Source organism: Schistocerca nitens, chromosome 9, assembly GCF_023898315.1.
Source record: "Schistocerca nitens isolate TAMUIC-IGC-003100 chromosome 9, iqSchNite1.1, whole genome shotgun sequence".
NCBI classification, from domain to species: Eukaryota; Metazoa; Arthropoda; class Insecta; order Orthoptera; family Acrididae; genus Schistocerca; species Schistocerca nitens.
Window position 1 is genome coordinate 437616407 of NC_064622.1, and position 17737 is coordinate 437634143.

General features: G+C 40.5%; 1 protein-coding gene across 2 annotated transcripts in view; it reads right to left on the reverse strand.

Moving 5' to 3' along the window:
* Window positions 1-17287, reverse strand: part of LOC126203740 (uncharacterized) — an 82187-nt gene extending 64900 nt beyond the window's left edge. The window contains exon 1 of one of the 2 annotated variants that reach the window (XM_049938108.1): window positions 17153-17287. In XM_049938108.1, the coding sequence (XP_049794065.1) occupies window positions 17153-17155 (3 nt within the window). In that variant the 5' untranslated portion in view covers window positions 17156-17287. The remainder of the gene's footprint in view (window positions 1-17152) is intronic. The other variant, XM_049938107.1, reaches the window with a different exon arrangement.
* Between the last annotated feature and the right edge of the window lie 450 nt (window positions 17288-17737).

Below are 17737 nucleotides of genomic sequence, written 5' to 3' on the forward strand. Positions count from 1 at the left end.
AGTTTCTCTCTGTTTTGCAGAGTTCAACTAACCTATGTCCAATCTAGCTGGTTCATTTCTGTGCTGGGATGTTTTCAACTGTTTTCCTGTGCTTACCTTCTGTGCTTAGGTGTGCACTGATATAGTCTAGTAGGATTCTGACAGAGTTCTTTGGAATTTTTGATACTATTTCTTTTAGTGTATGTCCTGATTTCTCCACCTTTTCACAGTTGGTTTAATTTTCAACATTGACTGGCATGTTGTTATATTTACAAACTTCAGGCTGACCACTATTAGTCTGTTGTTTACAGTCACAACTGTTATGGAGGTGAATTTCTCTCTCTCTCTCTCTCTCTCTCTCTCTCTCTCTCTCTCTCTCGACAGCAAAAGTGACCCACAAAAGTGGTGTCTATTTTACTTTTGAAAATTCTAAAAATCCACTGCATTTTTGTCAGCTGGTGTTGTTTCTTGGAGTGCCAGTATTTGTATTTTTTCTTGTTTAGGGTTTGCTCTAGTTCTTGCAACTTTCTCACTCATAATGAACTATATATATTTAGTGTGTTGCAAAAGGTTTTGGTGTTTTGATAAAGATGGTCAGAGAACTCCGTTTGTGTGTCAATGCAGAGACCCCAGAATTTGATCATCTGATTATACTGTTCTTGACAGCAGTTGATCGATTATCACCTGGGGTAAGGAGTTGTTTCCTACCATGCCTCATGGTACTTGACTATCTCAAGTGTTGGACCAAAATACAGTTTTTAGGGCTGAGGGCTGCCTGTAACATACAAATAGAAATAGCATAACAGATCACCGAAATTTATTCTTGTAGTAATTTATTATTAGTTTCTCTAGTGCTCTCATGTTATCACCATTCTGATGAAAAAACTTGCCCTTATATCGACTTTAACACATGTAAAGAACAACAAATTTCATCTCTGTACAAAGTAGGCTTATGCCATATCTCTCTGTCAAGATCTTTGTTATAAGCAACAGTTGTAAAGCGCATGCTGGATGCTGGTGAAGTGTCACTGTTAAAGTGTGAACTAATACAGCTTGTGTGAAAGTGTTCTGGACTTCAAAATGGATGCAGACAGATACGAAAAAAGCCGCCTATACTGTCGCAAACCAGCACCCAGCATTATGCTACTACCAATAATGATGTAGCTTCCCGGATTCTCCCGAAATCATCTGAAGATGAACCTGAAAGGGTTCGAAAACCGGTTAATGTAATAAAGCATTACTAATGAAAAAAGTGACTGGTTGCAGTTGTGTATAATTTATTTACATTATTATTATTATTGTTGTTGTTGTTGTTGTTGTTATCATATGCATCAGTTACAACATAATCGGTATAAATTTACCCTTATGGTACACATATCTACTGCAGTGGACTGCTACTACTGTCACTTGTTTGGAGTTTCCAATTGGTGCTGAGGCTGCAAATGCAAGCATTTCACTTTATTGGACACTCCCTACTGATGCTCTGCCCTCATGCATTTGCAGCTCCAGGACTGACTGAAAATGCCAAAGACATGACCATTAACAGCTGGGGTGGGGTGGGGTGGGTGTGTTGGTTTAATGATTAAAAGGACCAAACTGAAGTGTCATCAGCCCTCCTACCTGGAACAGCGAAGTTGACAAAACCACACCCCAAAGAAGGGCCTAGTGCACGAAACCCAAGGAAAGAAAACCCCAAGGATTACCAAAGTCCTACCAAAACTCAACAAAGTCTACAGAAAGGAACAAGAAAGATGAAAAGGGGGGGGGGGGGGGGGGGAGAGGAAGAAATGTGGGTCAGGTGCCCTGTCTATGGTGCAGCCGGAGGCCACCAAAGGCAGAAAGTGCAATGGGGGACATACTCCACCCTCTTACCAGAGGCACCCCACCCAACAATACCTAGAAAAGATTAGTAACATGGACAGGGTGAGAAAAGCACAGGACAACAGAGGAAGAACACCAAGACCAACAGAACATGTGTGAAGGGGGAAGAAGAGCAAAATAGCAGGTAGGGTGACGGCTGGGGCTGACCACCAAGCACAGACGGTCGCTGCCTGTCCAGGACACAGGGGGGGGGGCGGGGGGGGGGGGCAACAGGGTGTCCTGCAACCCCTTGGAGACAGTGGTAAAAACCCTCTTCGTGAATAAACTGTAAAACCAGGTCATCTGCTGAGCACCATGGGTTGCGACTCAAAAAAAGATTCAGAGTCTGCCGCAAGGCAGCTAGCTTGGGACAGCCCAACAAGGACAGATCCTCGTCCGGAGGAGATGACCAGGCACCAAGCTGTTTTAAGGCCAACAGGCAGTGAAAAGATGGAAGCCATTTGTAGTGCTGGACGGCACGGCAGTGGCCTGTAAGAGCCACAGCAGTTTCAGGGGTCCATCAAGGGGCAGTCTTCCATCATGGAGGAATTGCTGAAGCAGCTGCCAAAAGGATGGCATTGGTCAAATTCCTTGTAGACTCATCAATGCTGTCATGTGGTGAAGTTGTTGGGATGGCAGCTGAGGAAAAAGCATCCCAATCTACATTAGTTAAGGTCCACCTGGGAGGGCATCCAGGCAAGCGATGCTGGACAAAAGACAAGCTGATTGATGGCACACAAGTCATCATGCCAAATTTAAAAGAATGCAAAACCCTCAAGATCGTCAAAGTCTTACAGAAGCTCGAAATGCAGTGTGAACGTCAAAGTGATATGCTTTTAATATTTTCCACAATGAAACTCTGTCTTGAAATCTGGCAGAAAATCCTACGGGATTTTGATCATATGTAAAGCAGACCAGTAGAAAGATACAATCAATACCTTTACTGTGCAATAACAATAAGAAGAGTTATTCCTCGAAATTCCTTTGCAAAGAAGACAAAGTAAAAATACTAGAATTCGAATGAAGAACAATTGCCAACTTGAGTAACTCCGAAGTAGATATCCCCATTGTAGCAAAGCAGCTTAAATCACTTAATAAAGGCAAGGCCACTGGTCCTGATTGTATACCAGTCAGGTTCCTCTCAGAGCAGGCTGACACAATAGCTCCATATTTAGCAATCATATACAACCAATCACTCGTTGAAAAATCCGTAGGTAAAGACAGCAAACTTGTACATATCACACCAATTCCCAAGAAAGGAAATAAGATTCATCTGCTGAATTACACACCCATATCGCAAATATTAATTTGCAGTAAGATTTTGAACAAACATTGTGCCTGAATATTATGAGTTATCTCAAAGAAAATGATTTATTGACAAACCGCCAACACAGATTAAAAAAATACTGTTCTTGCGAAACAGAATTAGCTCTTCATTCTCATGAAGTAATCAGTGCTACTAACAGAGAATGTCAAATTTATATCATATTTTTAAATTTCCAGATGGCTTTTGACACTGTATCTCACAAGCAATTTCTAATCAAATTGTGCGTCTTAGATGCGAGAGGATTAGAGAATTCTTGTCAGAAAGGTAACAGTTCACAGTAACTAATGGAAAATCATTGAATAAAATAGAAGTAATATCTGGCATTGCCCAAGAAAGTAACAGGCCACCTACTGTTTCTGATCTACACAAAATGATTTAAGAGAGAATCTGAGTAGCACTCTCGCACAGTTTTCACACAATGCTGTCATTTACATCTTATAAAGTCATCAGATGATCAAAACAAATTGCAAAATAATTGACAGAAGATACTGTATGGTATGAAAATTGACAACTGATTCTAAATCACGAAAAGTGTGAAGTCATCCACACGAGTGCTAAAAGAAATCTGCTAAATTTCAGTTACATGGTATATCACACAAATCTAAAGGCTACAAATTCAACAAAATATCTAGGGATTACAATTACAAATAATTTAATTTGGAACAATCACATTGACAATGTTGTGGGTAAAGCAAGGAAATCACGGAAAACCTAAATCTGGATGGTTGGACGTGGGTTTGAACTGTCATCCTCCTGAATGGCAGTTCAGCATGCTAACCACTGTGCCATCTTCTTCAGTGATGCAGATGTAGAGCTCCCCGCTGGACAGAAGGGAGGAATCCAGGGTTACAGATGGAAATATCAATGGCCAAGAAAGTGGTGTGTGCCATACTAAAGTGTGTGGGGGCTCCAGTGTTAAGGTGGCAGAGATCTAGAACTGTCAGTGGTCACAGTACTAACTCACAGAAGGTTACGAGCATTAAAATCACCAAGGAGAAGGAAGGGGGAAGGGGGTATACATGGAAAAGAATAAAAAGTTTCCGGGTACCAGTAACTGGTTAAAACCACATGTTCTCCCAGGTGAAAACACACTTTTTCTGTGTTAAGTGACAGTACATTTTCCCTTGAAACTGTAAAACTTATCAATCCTTTGAATGTTTATGGTTTTATACACGGGTGTAGAATCTCCCGGCACTTAGGAAATGAAACACAGGGGAAAAAAATACATAATGGAAAGATCTCCAATATGCAGCAACACGTACGCTGCATATTTTCGTATTACAAAAGTATAAATTCGAATTCCACCAAACACCGCATGTTACTTTCCGAAGTATTGAAATCGAGATTGTGATTCGCTTTTGTAAGCCAGTCATAGCTCATGCCACGTGATCTCGCCAGCCGATGACAGCGGATATTCAGAGCATAGGACACATGATGTAGTCAGCCAATAGCAACATCACTGTTATGTAGCGCGAGTACACAAAGCAGGAAAAGTTAATGGTTTAAATTAATATACACAGTGTTGCTACAAGAAAATCAAAGCTTTCACATATAATGTTGGTCTCTAAAGTTAATAAGCTGCAAGAGAAGCTAAACCTTTCACATATAATGTTGAACTTCTTTGCGCGTGTTAACACTTCAACATATCTCACACAAATGTGTCAGTAACAGTTTGAATAATGACATAAATGTCTGATCTTCTGGGCTCAAAATTCTTCTAAATGGCTCGTCATCAAAGAGTTGATTTTTAAATGAGAGTCAAATGCTCTGTGATTTAAGAAATTCATCATACATTCTTGCACATAGTTCAACTTCCGTAAAAGGAAATTTACTTTGAAAGTAATGCTTTTCAAACCACCATTCGCAATATTTTCCCGCAACCTGTTAGAAATAGGTTCCTTTCAGCAGCTGCCAGAGAGTGCCAGATAACAGGCATCACCGCTCTTGCGCAGCTACGATGGTGTAGGCTGCCCGTATGTTCGTACATGAAAAACATTAAAAGATCTTACATTGTCATAAAAGAAACAAGACATCAGAGGATACTCCAAGACTCCAAAAACCAACAGGGATGCGTTTCAAAATCATACGAATAATCGACAGACCAACATGCGCTGGATACTAGGCGCTTTTTTCCTCAAGAATATGAATTTGGTAACCCCTCTCCCGGGAACAGATACCCCAGTTTGCCCCACGTGAATCTGGCAGCTTGTGCATGCCAGTAAAATTTTTCTGGGTAGCATCTTGCTGCTCGCTGCTACTGCTTATACAGCTAACAACCACACTTCTGTATCCAGAAGTGGGAGAAGGTACTACACATGCGTGACTCAACTGCGCATGCGCATGAGCCCACTCATAACTGCTCACACAAATATAATATAAAAAGTTGTGACGTCACGGTCATCGGGGGCAATTTGTTGTTATGAAGCATTGTATAGTCTTGCTAAAGCCTTTGAAACATTTTGCTGCTCGCACACGCTTGTATGATCAGTGTGTTTTTTGTTGTATATGGAGTATTTCCTTTACAACTTAAGTTTTATTTTCATTGTTCATCTCTCGTTCATGTTTTATTGCTGCAGTATTATTCTGTGGTAGCGGGATACAGTAACATCCTTTGTTAGAGTATTGTTTCTTATCAGTCAAAACTACAAAAATCAGCCCAAACTACAAAAATTTAACTGAAAACTAACACAAAAAATTCCCAGAATTCTAAAAAATTCCCGGGGTTCTCCTGGTTTTCTCCACGATGAAAAAATTCCCGGGTTGTATACACCCTGTGCAATACAACACAAACTACAGAGTAGAGAGAAAGAAGAGCCTGCAATTTCGGAAGGTGACAATAATAATCACAACAGTTCCACTGAAGGACAGTAGTACAAGAGGCCGGATAGACATCAGACAGGGCAGAATCGGTCACTGTGCCAAGCCGGTGTCTGTCACCGGTCAGTATGAAGTGACATTCATGAACATAAGGTTGGACCCTGAATAAGAGGGAGGATGCAACACCACCTGGGATGCTTTATCCCGAGATGTACGCATCTTCCTCTTCCCCTTTAGAGGGTGAGAGATGATGTGGTCAGGAAGAGAGCAAGTTGCAGCAATATCGGGACTCGGGACTCACAAGGGAACAAGTGGCCTTGAAGCTCACAAACTTGAAGTAACAGGCTCTTTGACACAGAGACACCAGGAAGGGGGGGGGGGGGCTAAAGAGAACCCCATCTTTGTCAGGTACCAGAGAAGAGGGCTTTTGTTTCCAACAAAGGAAGAGGAGTGGTCCACGAGATTGGGGGAATGGGATGGGGGGGGGGGGGGCGCCTATGGGAACCTCGCAGGAGAAGGAAAGGGAAGGGGAACAAGACAAAGGTAAAAAGGAAGGAGGAGGAGGAAAGAATACAACAGAAGCAAAGGTAGACGTTAAAGATACTAGCTGGAGATGGTCGAATTTCTATCAGGTCTCCAGATTAAGGTAGATGGTCGAGAGTTCTGAGTTCCTGAATCTTTCTTTCCTTTTTATAAATTGGGCAATCTGGCGGGCGAGGAGAATTTGGGCCAGAACAGCTCACACACTGGGGTGGTGGAGTGCAAGAACTCCCCACATGGAGAGGGTGGCCCCAGTCACCACAAACAGGGTTCATCTCACACTGCGAAGACGTGAATAAAACGAAGACATTGGAAACAGCGAATATAGGACTTAACGTCGTAACAGTAAACCATTACTTTGACTTTTTCCATAAGGGTATCCCCTCAAAAGCCAGGATGAAAGCATCAGTATCAGTACAATTGTCCTTAGGACCTCTCTGGAATCGCCAGACGAAATGAAAGTGGCACCATGCCAGATAGATCCTGAGTTCCTTGTTAGATTGAAGGAGGAGGTCCCTATGGAGGAAAATACCTTGGATCACATTTAAGGATAGGTGAGGAGCGATGCTCACTCATAAGCACAAAGGGAAGCTGCTGACTGACTAGTAGAAGAGGTTCTAATTGGTAGGGAGCCAAAATGCATAAGTGACACAGCTTCACCAAATTTATCTTTGATATGTTCAAGAAAAAAGAGTGATATGGTAGAGGCAAACGTCTTTCTTTCTGTCCAGGAAAAAACCAAGTAAGGGAAAAGGCTTTCACCCCAAGCCAACGAGCTGGCCCCCTCCCAGCGGCTGGCCACAGTAAGGAAGACCGAAGAAGAAAAAGTAGAAGCACAGAGAGAACAGTGTCTCTGAAGCAACAGTGGCCAGAAGTACGCAGTTTTGCATGCTTCAGGTGCAGAGCACTTGCTCTGCTACAACCCACCCTGTTCAGGGCCTCACCCTGTGGGTGCCTCCCAGCTGTGGCAAGGGCCCCTGGCATCGCGGTTGTTGCCAGGATTTCCAATGGCCCAGAATCATGACCAACCGCTCCTAGGCATACATGAGGTGGTGGCAGCTCAGTTACCACAACTCCGATCCCTATGTTGTCAGAGTGCTGAGCCAGACGGGTACATAAAAGTCCTACCACACGGACTGGCTACAAGTGCTCGTGACCTAGAGAGCGAGGGGGGGTGGCACCTACAGGAGGGGTGAGGGGAGGAGAGGAACCAATGCCAGAGAGACCGCAGAGGTAGCTATAAATGGCTCAAATGGCTCTGAGCACTATGGGACTTAACATCTGAGGTCATCAGTCCCCTAGAACTTAAAACTACTTAAACCTAACTAACCTAAGGACATCACACACATCCATGCCCGAGGTAGGATTCAAACCTGCGACCGTAGCAGTCGCGCTGTTCCGGACTGATGTGCCTGGCACCGCTCGGCCACCACGGCTGGCAGAGGTAGTTCTTCCCTAATTGGTTCACACTATGGGAATAATTTAGAACGAGAGGTCAACCCCCAACGGGAACCAGAAAAATAGGGGGAAAAGCGGGCCGGGGCAGGAGGAGGAGGAGGAGGAGGAGCTAGAAACGGGTAGGAGCGGTTATGGGGAAGGGAATGTAGCCTGGGAGAGAAGAAAGCTGCAATAGCTCAGGGCCTGTGCACGTCACAAACATAACCACAAAAGAGCTGTGGGCCCCTGGGGTGGGGAAGGGGGTGGGTGGGACGCAACAGGGGCCCTGTCATCTTGGAACACAGTATCACCATTGGGCATCAAACATTGTACATGGGATGTACTTGACCAATCGGAATGGTTACATAATCATTCACAGTAATGTGCCCTTGAATAACCATGGGGACAATGGAATACCACAATATGACTGCCCAAATCATCTTCGAGCGTCCAACATGTTTCGTTCTTGGCAGGTAAGCTCAGTCAAAGTTGGAAACAGTGCTAATCAAGACTCATCCAGCCAAATGACATTCCCCTGAGTTTCACTGCTCCATAGCCCAGGATTTATGGCTCTGGCACCAATTTCCTGTAGCTGGTTTTGGAATTCCAGCTCACCCTGCAATTCCCAGCTTATCGAGCTCCCTTCATGTTTTGATGCTGAGAAGGTTCACAAATGTGGCATTCAGTTCTGCAGTGACTTTTGTAGTTGTTGTCCTCGTATTTTCATCACAATCCTCTTCAATGAGTATCCATCATGATCATGGTCACTCAATACACACTTTTGTCCACATTGTGACTTAGTGGATTACATTTTTCTGCTTTCCCTGCATGCAGCATAATTCTTCAATATGTTGCCTCTTGAAACAACTAACACTTTGGCTACCTTGATTACAGAAGCAGACACCATATGAGCACCAATAATTTGCCCATGTTTTGATTCACTTAGCACTGACATAATGCACTCACAACTATGCAGAACGCCGTTTTGACTACAACTGACACTTAGAATGTATTAAGGATATTGGCCAGGTGCCATCTGTGATCAAATACAACAGCGCAACATGCAGTAAGGGCTACCATCTGCACTTATGTTCAGGCATATGTTTCTCCAGTAGTTTCCATATTTTGGCAAACTCCTGTAGTTGCATTGAAATGAACTTAACTTTCTTTAGACAAGCTGTGTGAAACCAAAATGATGTGTAACATTCTGATGCAGAGTATACCAACACACGGGATGCTCCATGGAGGACTTATGTTTTTGCTCCCCATGTTTTATCTGCCAGCTTTCACACCAGGTGCTCTCATGCTTGTAATTTCTTGGCTGTGTTGGAAAGGTAATTATAATGTCAGCATTCTGTCAACGTGACGCCAAGGTATTCTGGCTTATTGTATTTGACTATACCAAGAGGGCAGTCCATGGACTGATGATTGCTGATGCTAGACATGTAGTTTATTTATTTTTGTCTTTACTGAACAAATATTAAAATAGACACTGAAAATTCTACAATTCTTAAGTTTTGCATCACATTTAATAGTCTTTCATTTTATAGCTAGAATTCTACTTCATATTAAAGTGTTTTACATCACATTTAATCTTTTAATTTTCATGGCTAACTGTTAAATTGATGTGGTGCACTTGGAACTGACGAAGTGTGTTTAACTATACACTTAAACAATTTGAGGAATACACAATAATGAAGTTTGTTTCCTGCTGAGATTAACTGGAAAGATGAAAAAGACACTTCTGTTTTAGAAACATTTGTATAGTTTATTGATACTCTTGGGTAGCTATTCTTCGTGTTAAGAAAGATATTGGCTCTGATGTGAAATAGGGAGGTCATCTGCATATGGGAACTTCCAGCTGACCAAGTTCATTAGATCACTTGTGTAGAGACTGAACAACACAGGAGCTGGAATGGAGCCCTGAGCCAAGCCATCATGCGTACATGCAATCTGTTGTTCTTTCCACCTTGGTGTACTTTAAACCACTGATTGCCCAGCATGTTGCTTAGGATATTTCGTAAGAGTTTTACATTGTGTTGTTTTCAGAAATGTCAGTATTAGATCCTAGTGCCACACAGTATCAAAAGCTGGTGATAGATCAACAAAATCTACCCTATACTTGAGTTTTTTCTGGTAGACATTTTTTGTACACGCTGTCAAGGAGAGCACTTACCTACAGCAGCTTCTAAGAGGTCTAAATCCAGCTTGTTCAAATGATCAGAGAATTAATTTGGTCTTGTATTTGGTTTAACATTATTATTTCCAGGAGGCTGTAAGCATAGTTAAGTAGAGGTACTGTGTGAAAGTCCTCTGCAGCTGTTCCTTCTTTTCCTCTCTTAATTTTTCTAGTAATTTTCCTGTGTAAAGAATTTCACGAAAAATGTGAACTAGCCAATTTTGCGTTCTGGCTCCACTGTGCATAAGAAATTCAGGGTAGAGCACATCTGAACTTGTAGCTTTTCTACATTTTGAATGCATCTCCATGTCTGTTGATTACTGCTGTCACACTCTGCATGAATAAATGGATAGTTCCAATTAGGGTTACTCTAGCATATGGTATTTCAGATGCAATTCCAACATCAAACACTGAATATACATCAACATAATATGTACAATACTTCTCAGAGACAATCTGAAAACATGCTCAGAATTTGCCAACCTATATTGTGATCACATTCTACATCACGGAAGATTTCTCACTCATTTCCACAGAATGGATATTGGGACTCTCCAAGTAGTTTGTGCAGCTAAACACTAGAAAGTGATTTAAATGATTTATTCCTTTAATGAGTAGCATCACAATCAGCTAGACACTTGGTGCAAGAGACTAAGTAGAAACACAAATTTCCCACTACTTTCAGCATTATCATTACATAAAAAAAAACAACTCTCATAAAACCATTATCATGAGATAAAATTAAGTGTATTCTCATTGTGAGCTTCTATGTCATCTCATGGATTGTCAGGTGATAATAATAAAACTATGAACTGGTTAATTTTTACCTTATAGAAACCACTGTAATAATCATAATACAACAGAATGTAACAAATTATTGCAGTCCTACTACTCTTTACCTTCAGTTCCCCAATATTGTAAAAATTCTCTTGTTACCATTTACCATGATGAATTGCTCATGTGTTGTGGAGGCCCTTGCTTCACTTCCTCCTTTCACATTTGCTTTATTTGATGCCTCTGTTATCAATATGTGCACAATACTTGTCTGCTTGAATACATTTTGAGAGAGTTATTAATTATTCTGCTGTATCAAACGGAAAATTTACTTGAAAAAACTGAAATTGCTGGGAACCTGAAAGGCTGGCCAGTATTTACCTTATGAGGTGAAATTCCAAGCAAGCCCCCTACTGCTAATAGGCATATTTAAAAAAATTGTTTGCAACTGAACTTATTTAGCTGATGGGTTGGCTTTCTTCTTCTTCTCCTTCTTGTCACAAAATCTTGTCATCTTCTAAATGAAGTTTCTCTTTCCTTTTTTTATCCAGGATCTGTGGCTTCCACTTATCTGCAAAGTGAAGTTTCTTGACAACAGCACCTCAACTTTCAAGCACTCAACTATTATTAACTTTCATTCAAGTATGAATATGGAGGATTCATTTGGCCAATTTGTCAGAATTTAATCTGAAAATGTGACTAAGACTTTAATAGCCTCTTCCTAAAAGTAATAGAATTTTCAATTTTTTGAGGTTTCCTTTTCATCCGAATTTCACCTACACCAAAAATTTTCCTTATATAACATTTTCCTCTTACTTTTCTCTGGGAGACTGATTTTTTTGTTATATCTGTTCCCTGTGGCAATGAGACCCTTCCATGTACTGACAATTTACATATGAAATTCACAGTTCAGTTTCAGATGCAATTTCATGACATTGTTCTAGTGAGAGAATTGATTCTTTCTTATTGGTGGAGAGAACTGTAGTCTGGCAAGAGCAGAAAAAACATGTCTACCAGTGAACCTCAGAATACTTCCCCCTAAAAGGTAATTATTGGGTTGGTGCATAAATTCGTAGCATTTTTTCCATAAGTTTAATAAACACAGCATATACACATAATAGAGATTTAATCATCTATAATATATTCTCCTTCACTATCGATAATAGTCTGCCAATACTGCAGTAACATTTCGATAGTGTGACTATAGAAATTACATGGTTCTGAGGCAAACAGCTTGTCAAGCCATGTTTGGAGAGCATTTTCACCTGGAAAGGAAGTGCCCTAAAGACAGTTCCCTGAAGACAGTTCAATCGACAGTGGAAAAGCTGAAAATCTGAGGGTGCAAGATCAGGTGAATAAGGTGTGTGCAGAATGCCTTCCACCCCAACTCCTGTATAATGTTTTTTGTCAGTCTAGCAGAATGCAGGCAGGCATTATCATGGAATATCATCACTTCACACAGTCTTCCTGGTCGTTGTTCTTGAACTGCATAAGCAAGACATCTCAGTTGTTGACAATAAATGTCAGCAACGATGGTCACACCTGAGGAAAGCAACTCCCAGTACTGTTCCACCCGATGCATAACCTTATCTTTCGTGGGTGTGCGCAGGTTTTTGTACAGGAAGTTACTGCTTTGTTTGGGCTCAAACACTGCTTTCTTTTCTTCACATTAGCATAAAGACACTGGTTCTCAGCACCACTAACAATACAGGATAGGAGTGATCCGTGCTGTTCAAGAGCCAATTGATGATATGCAAGCAGGGATGCATATATGGTCACCCCCGATTTTTGTGATTTTGGCTCATGCTGTACCTATACACTCAATTTCTGAACCTTCCCCAGTGCATATAAATGTTGCACAATGCTGCAATGATCACCATTATCACAGTTCATAACATCTGCCAGTTGTCAAGTATACTGATGTGGATCATTGTGGATTACAGTGTTTACACAATCTTCATCGAACCCCCGAAGGTCTTCCTGAATGTCACTAATGTCAAAACAATCCTCCTTAAAATGAGAAAACCATTTTCTTGCTGTGCTCCATCCAGTGGTATTATCCCCACACAGGGCATAAATGTTTCTGAATGCCTCCACTGGGGTCACCACTCTACGGAAATCAGTCAGAAGAATTTATCAAAAATTTTCTGATTTCTCCACCTGGCACGCCATTTTCTAGTGTCCACAGCTCCATGCACTGTTTCCAAATGACAACAATTAAACTCAAACAGCAAAAGTGAACTGCACATAAAAAATGACAACTGATAAGCTTATAGCCTCCAAAATACCTGAATATCAACATGCAAAACAAAAATCCTATGAACTTATGCACAAATCTAATACTTGCCACCAATTCTGCCTCCCCTTAATTTATTAACAGTGTCATCTGATATATACTGTTGTGTGGCCTGAGGTAGAAGCTAGATTGGGGTTATAGGCTAATGAAGCCAATGGATGTGAATATGAAATCTTGTTTGTTGTCACAGACTCATCTGCAATGTGGTCTGAAGTCTATGTTAGGTTGATAGGTGATAAATTTACTTGCTATGAGCAGTGTGAAGCAGCTGAAAATATGAATTTCTATAATTGTGCCTTTAAAGATTATTAATGGCATGTGCTGTGTTAACTCATTTCCTATATGTTCATGCCTATTTACCACAGCAAAGAATTTATTTTCCCTGACAGTGTGGTTTGCTTACATCTTAACCTATAGTAATTCTAGGCTATCATCACACTAGAAATTAATATTTCCTTCCCCCACAACTAAAAGAAACTCAGATCATTAGGTCATCACTACCTGCTCTACTCTGCTACCTCATATCTCACTGTCATTCATGACTAACATTACCAATGTATGCTTCAAAGAAATTGTGTAGATGGGTTTTGATAAAATTTTAACATTTTTTTTTAAGTAATCACATGTACCATTAGTGTGAAAAGGTACTCACAGTGTGGATTCATTGTGTCCTGTAGATCCTATCAAGAATAACTTTCAGGGATGTGGAATGAAGTCAAGATATACATTAACAGCAAACTATCAATACACCATTTCATACTACTCGTATTTATAACAGATCAATTTAATCAAGTAAATTCAAAAGAAAGCCACTACTTTGAAAAAAGCTACTAACTCCTCACTTCCACTAAAGAGCTGCTGTTAATATGCTATTATTAGATTAATGTTTATTTGATAATTTTATTTTTCAAGGAAAATATTCATCCACATCACTAAATACTGAGACATATTCACAGTACATCAGTACTTGTGATGCAGCTTCATGATGAACATTCCTACTTGCTGTATAGGTAAATCTCCTGAGTCTAAATATTCAGGTAATTTGTAGAAACAACAGCTAATCAGATGTACATTTTTAATTTTCTTTTCAGTTAGTATGGATTCCCAATTTACGGTTTCATGATACTAAAACTGTTATCGAATATCTTCCCTTCACAGTACATAACTCCTATCTGAACCCTAGAATAGGAGGTAAAGTGTACACGAAAATTATTTCTATGTCTTGTACTGTGAATATGTAACTCACTGCAAACTAACTTTTTTATCAGCAATAAAAACTGTTAAGGAGTAAATGTATAGTGAAATGCGTGTACAAATACTAAGATCTTAAGAGAGGCTCCTGTAATATGTACAGCTATCTACTGCTCACTTCTGCTGAATTAACACAATTTACATTAGGTTCTCTGCCTCAGTAGTGTTGTGATGAAATAAGAACCTTTCATTCTTAAGAATTGATATAATACACTGTTAATGTTTTGACACTTTTTGAAGTACTCTCACATTTATTTTGTTGTGATATTCTTCCAGCCGGCAATTTACTATTAACAGTCTTTTACAAAGTCAATACTGTAGATAACTTCTGCCGTATTTGTGGTGAAGTGGAATTTGCTTCAAGGAAGTTTTCAATTATGTCTTCTATGAAAAAGGCACATTTCTTATACTTTTGGCTGTAAGGAAAGGTCTATGACAAAAAATGCACAGCACAAACATGTTACACTACACGTCTCACCACTCACATCATGTGGATGAACAGAAAAGGATGTCATTTGCCATTTGGACTGTCAATGATGACTGTTACTGCCTCATAGTTTCTTTAGAAAGAAAGGAGTTTGCATGATGAAAAAACAAAAAGCTTACACCTCAATATAATTCTGTAGTAAAGTTCTGATAGAATGTAAATACTTTTGCATTAAAGGTGACTAATCACTGAAAAGTAAAAGCGTTGAGTCATTAACAATGCACCTGCACCCCCAAGTGCCGCCAGCTGGGCGCATAAAACTGCGTTTTGGCACTGTGGTGCAGTTTGTCAGGTATGGCGAGTAAAGGGAGAGGGAAGCGAGAGGCAAGGAGAGGGCTGGGTTGAATGGCTAGCGGCTCGGCAGGAGGCAGCCACTATGCCAGCTCAGAATGAGGGAGGGAGGGATGGCAGGAGCATCGGCTACACATAAGATGCACTATTGTCAGAGCCAGTGGGGAGTGGGACATGCTGAAGATTATGTTAGGACATAAAGTTGGGAGGGAGTGAGAGGACGGAGGAAGGGGAAACTTTCGGGTGGAGGATGTGGGTTATCAGAGACAGAGGGCAGAACAACTATGGAGTGAAGGATGTGTCGCAAGGATCACTCCTGCAATCATGCTGGCCTCAATCTCTGGCGACCCATGTCCCCACACCCTCAACCCAAAAGTTTCCCTCTCCTCTGTCCTGTCACCACCTCCCAAATTCACTCCCCCAACATCATTACAAGTGGGCAAACCAGCTGCCCCTCACCTCCCAAACCTCTCTCCCACCCTATCCACCTCAACACAATACCACCCAAGGCCCACCACCTGAAAAAATGCAGCATTTTCCATCTAGTTGGCATTACATAGGGGCATAGGCATATGTATGCCATGTATATGCATGTGTATAAGTGCGTGTGAGTGTTTCGTCTGTATTTGAACTGTAGATCAAAAAAAGATTACACTGAAATGTAGCAATTTTTTTCTTTGTGTGTGTGTGCGCCTGTTAACAATTCAACAATTATTCTTTTCAGTGTGTGGTCTCCTTTAATCCAAAAGTGTTAACATCATAATATAAGCTCATTAATTCACGATGTACCTCATTACAAAGATCCTAAACTACCAGAAATGATTTCTGTGAGCTATAATGAATCCTTAAATTTAGATGAACGTAACTTCTCTATAAGCATATATCCCTCCTGTCACAAGTGGAGATCAATTAGCTCACCACAGGCTTTGAATTTTCTAAAAACATGGCAGAACTTCTGGCACGACATTTGAAACAATGAAAGTATCAACACGACTCCAACAGAGTATCCACATTTCGCAATGAACTGCAGAATTAGATCAGTTCTTTAAAATGCAAAGTGAGTTCACTTACTGCAAAGGCACAGATTATGAATGCACAGTCCTGATCAATGCTTTGAAGAAAAACATTAAAGCAGTACTTTTACACAATTGTCACCAGGTTCCTTCTGTTCCTGCAGTGTATGCAACAAATATAAAACAAACAAACATAATCGAAATATGAGACATACTGATAGAAGCAGACTATGCAAAACAGTGGTAAGAAAAAAGAAAGGAAGATTACGGTTTACTGCCCCATGGGCAATGATATCAGTAAGTTGGACCAATCAGAAGTTTGTGAGGGTTTCAAAGTTACTGTCATATTATTAGTCCTGCAATATGGTTACAGCAAGCACTATGTGAATGGGCTAACTGTGCTATTTGCAAACACTCGAAAGTTCCCGGAAGAGGCAATCATCAACTCGTTGAGTAAAAAAATGTTACTGAACCACTGACGGAAGCACGTTTTGCTTACAATATTACTGGACGTATAATAGAACTTAAGAACAATTTTGTAAAAACTTCAACTGCCAATGGCTCTACTTTCTCCAACTAACTTCAAAGACCCCCCCCCCCCAAATCTTAAGAACATTTTTGTAAAAATTTCAAATGTCGAAGCCCCCCCCCCCCCAATCTGTTTCGGGAAAGTGAAACACAAGTGTGTTTATTGTTTGAATCCACACCGCGTAAGATCTTGATTTAGTAGTACGTCGTACAAAGAAAAACGTTGTATTAGGCATTGTATGGACGGATGGTGGGGAAAGGAATATTACAACACCTGCGAAGATTGGCTGACACAGAACATGCCGAAAATTCAAATTCTACAATGAAGTTAGTTAACACACGATTCATGCACCATTTATTATCGTATACTCACCATCTTTTTATCTTCCGAAACAAGAGCGACTACAGCAGACGCCTTGTAACTTTATGTTTAGCCGGAATGTACGATGGCATTGCCAACCGACTACTGTATGCGGAACTGCGCCATTCGAGTGGTAATCGGAAATTAATCATATTTAGAGAAAAACATATGCAGATTATACGGGATTGCTCTATAGTGTTTTATGACTAACGTCGATTTTAACGATGAAATTTCCGATATGGTTTCGTAATAACAACTACTAATAATAATTATTGCATGATGGTAGCCCTGTGGGAAAAATCGATGAAAAACAAAAGCACGCCGATGAGCGTCTATATTTGATGTAGTTTGTAATCACAATCATGTCCTGTAGGAAAGGAAACCAGTAGCAGGGTCTTTGAGTGTTCAGTTTATGCACTAATTACCGAATACGTTGTGTCATAAACTGGTCGTCATTTAACCTGTTTACACAACAAATGTATGTTATTATTCTATCAGTTTTTTATGTCGTATGTTTTGCGGCGTTAAATCATTTCGCATATTATATTGTAATACTGCGAAGATCATCCGATGTCAATATGTATATACAAGTAACTT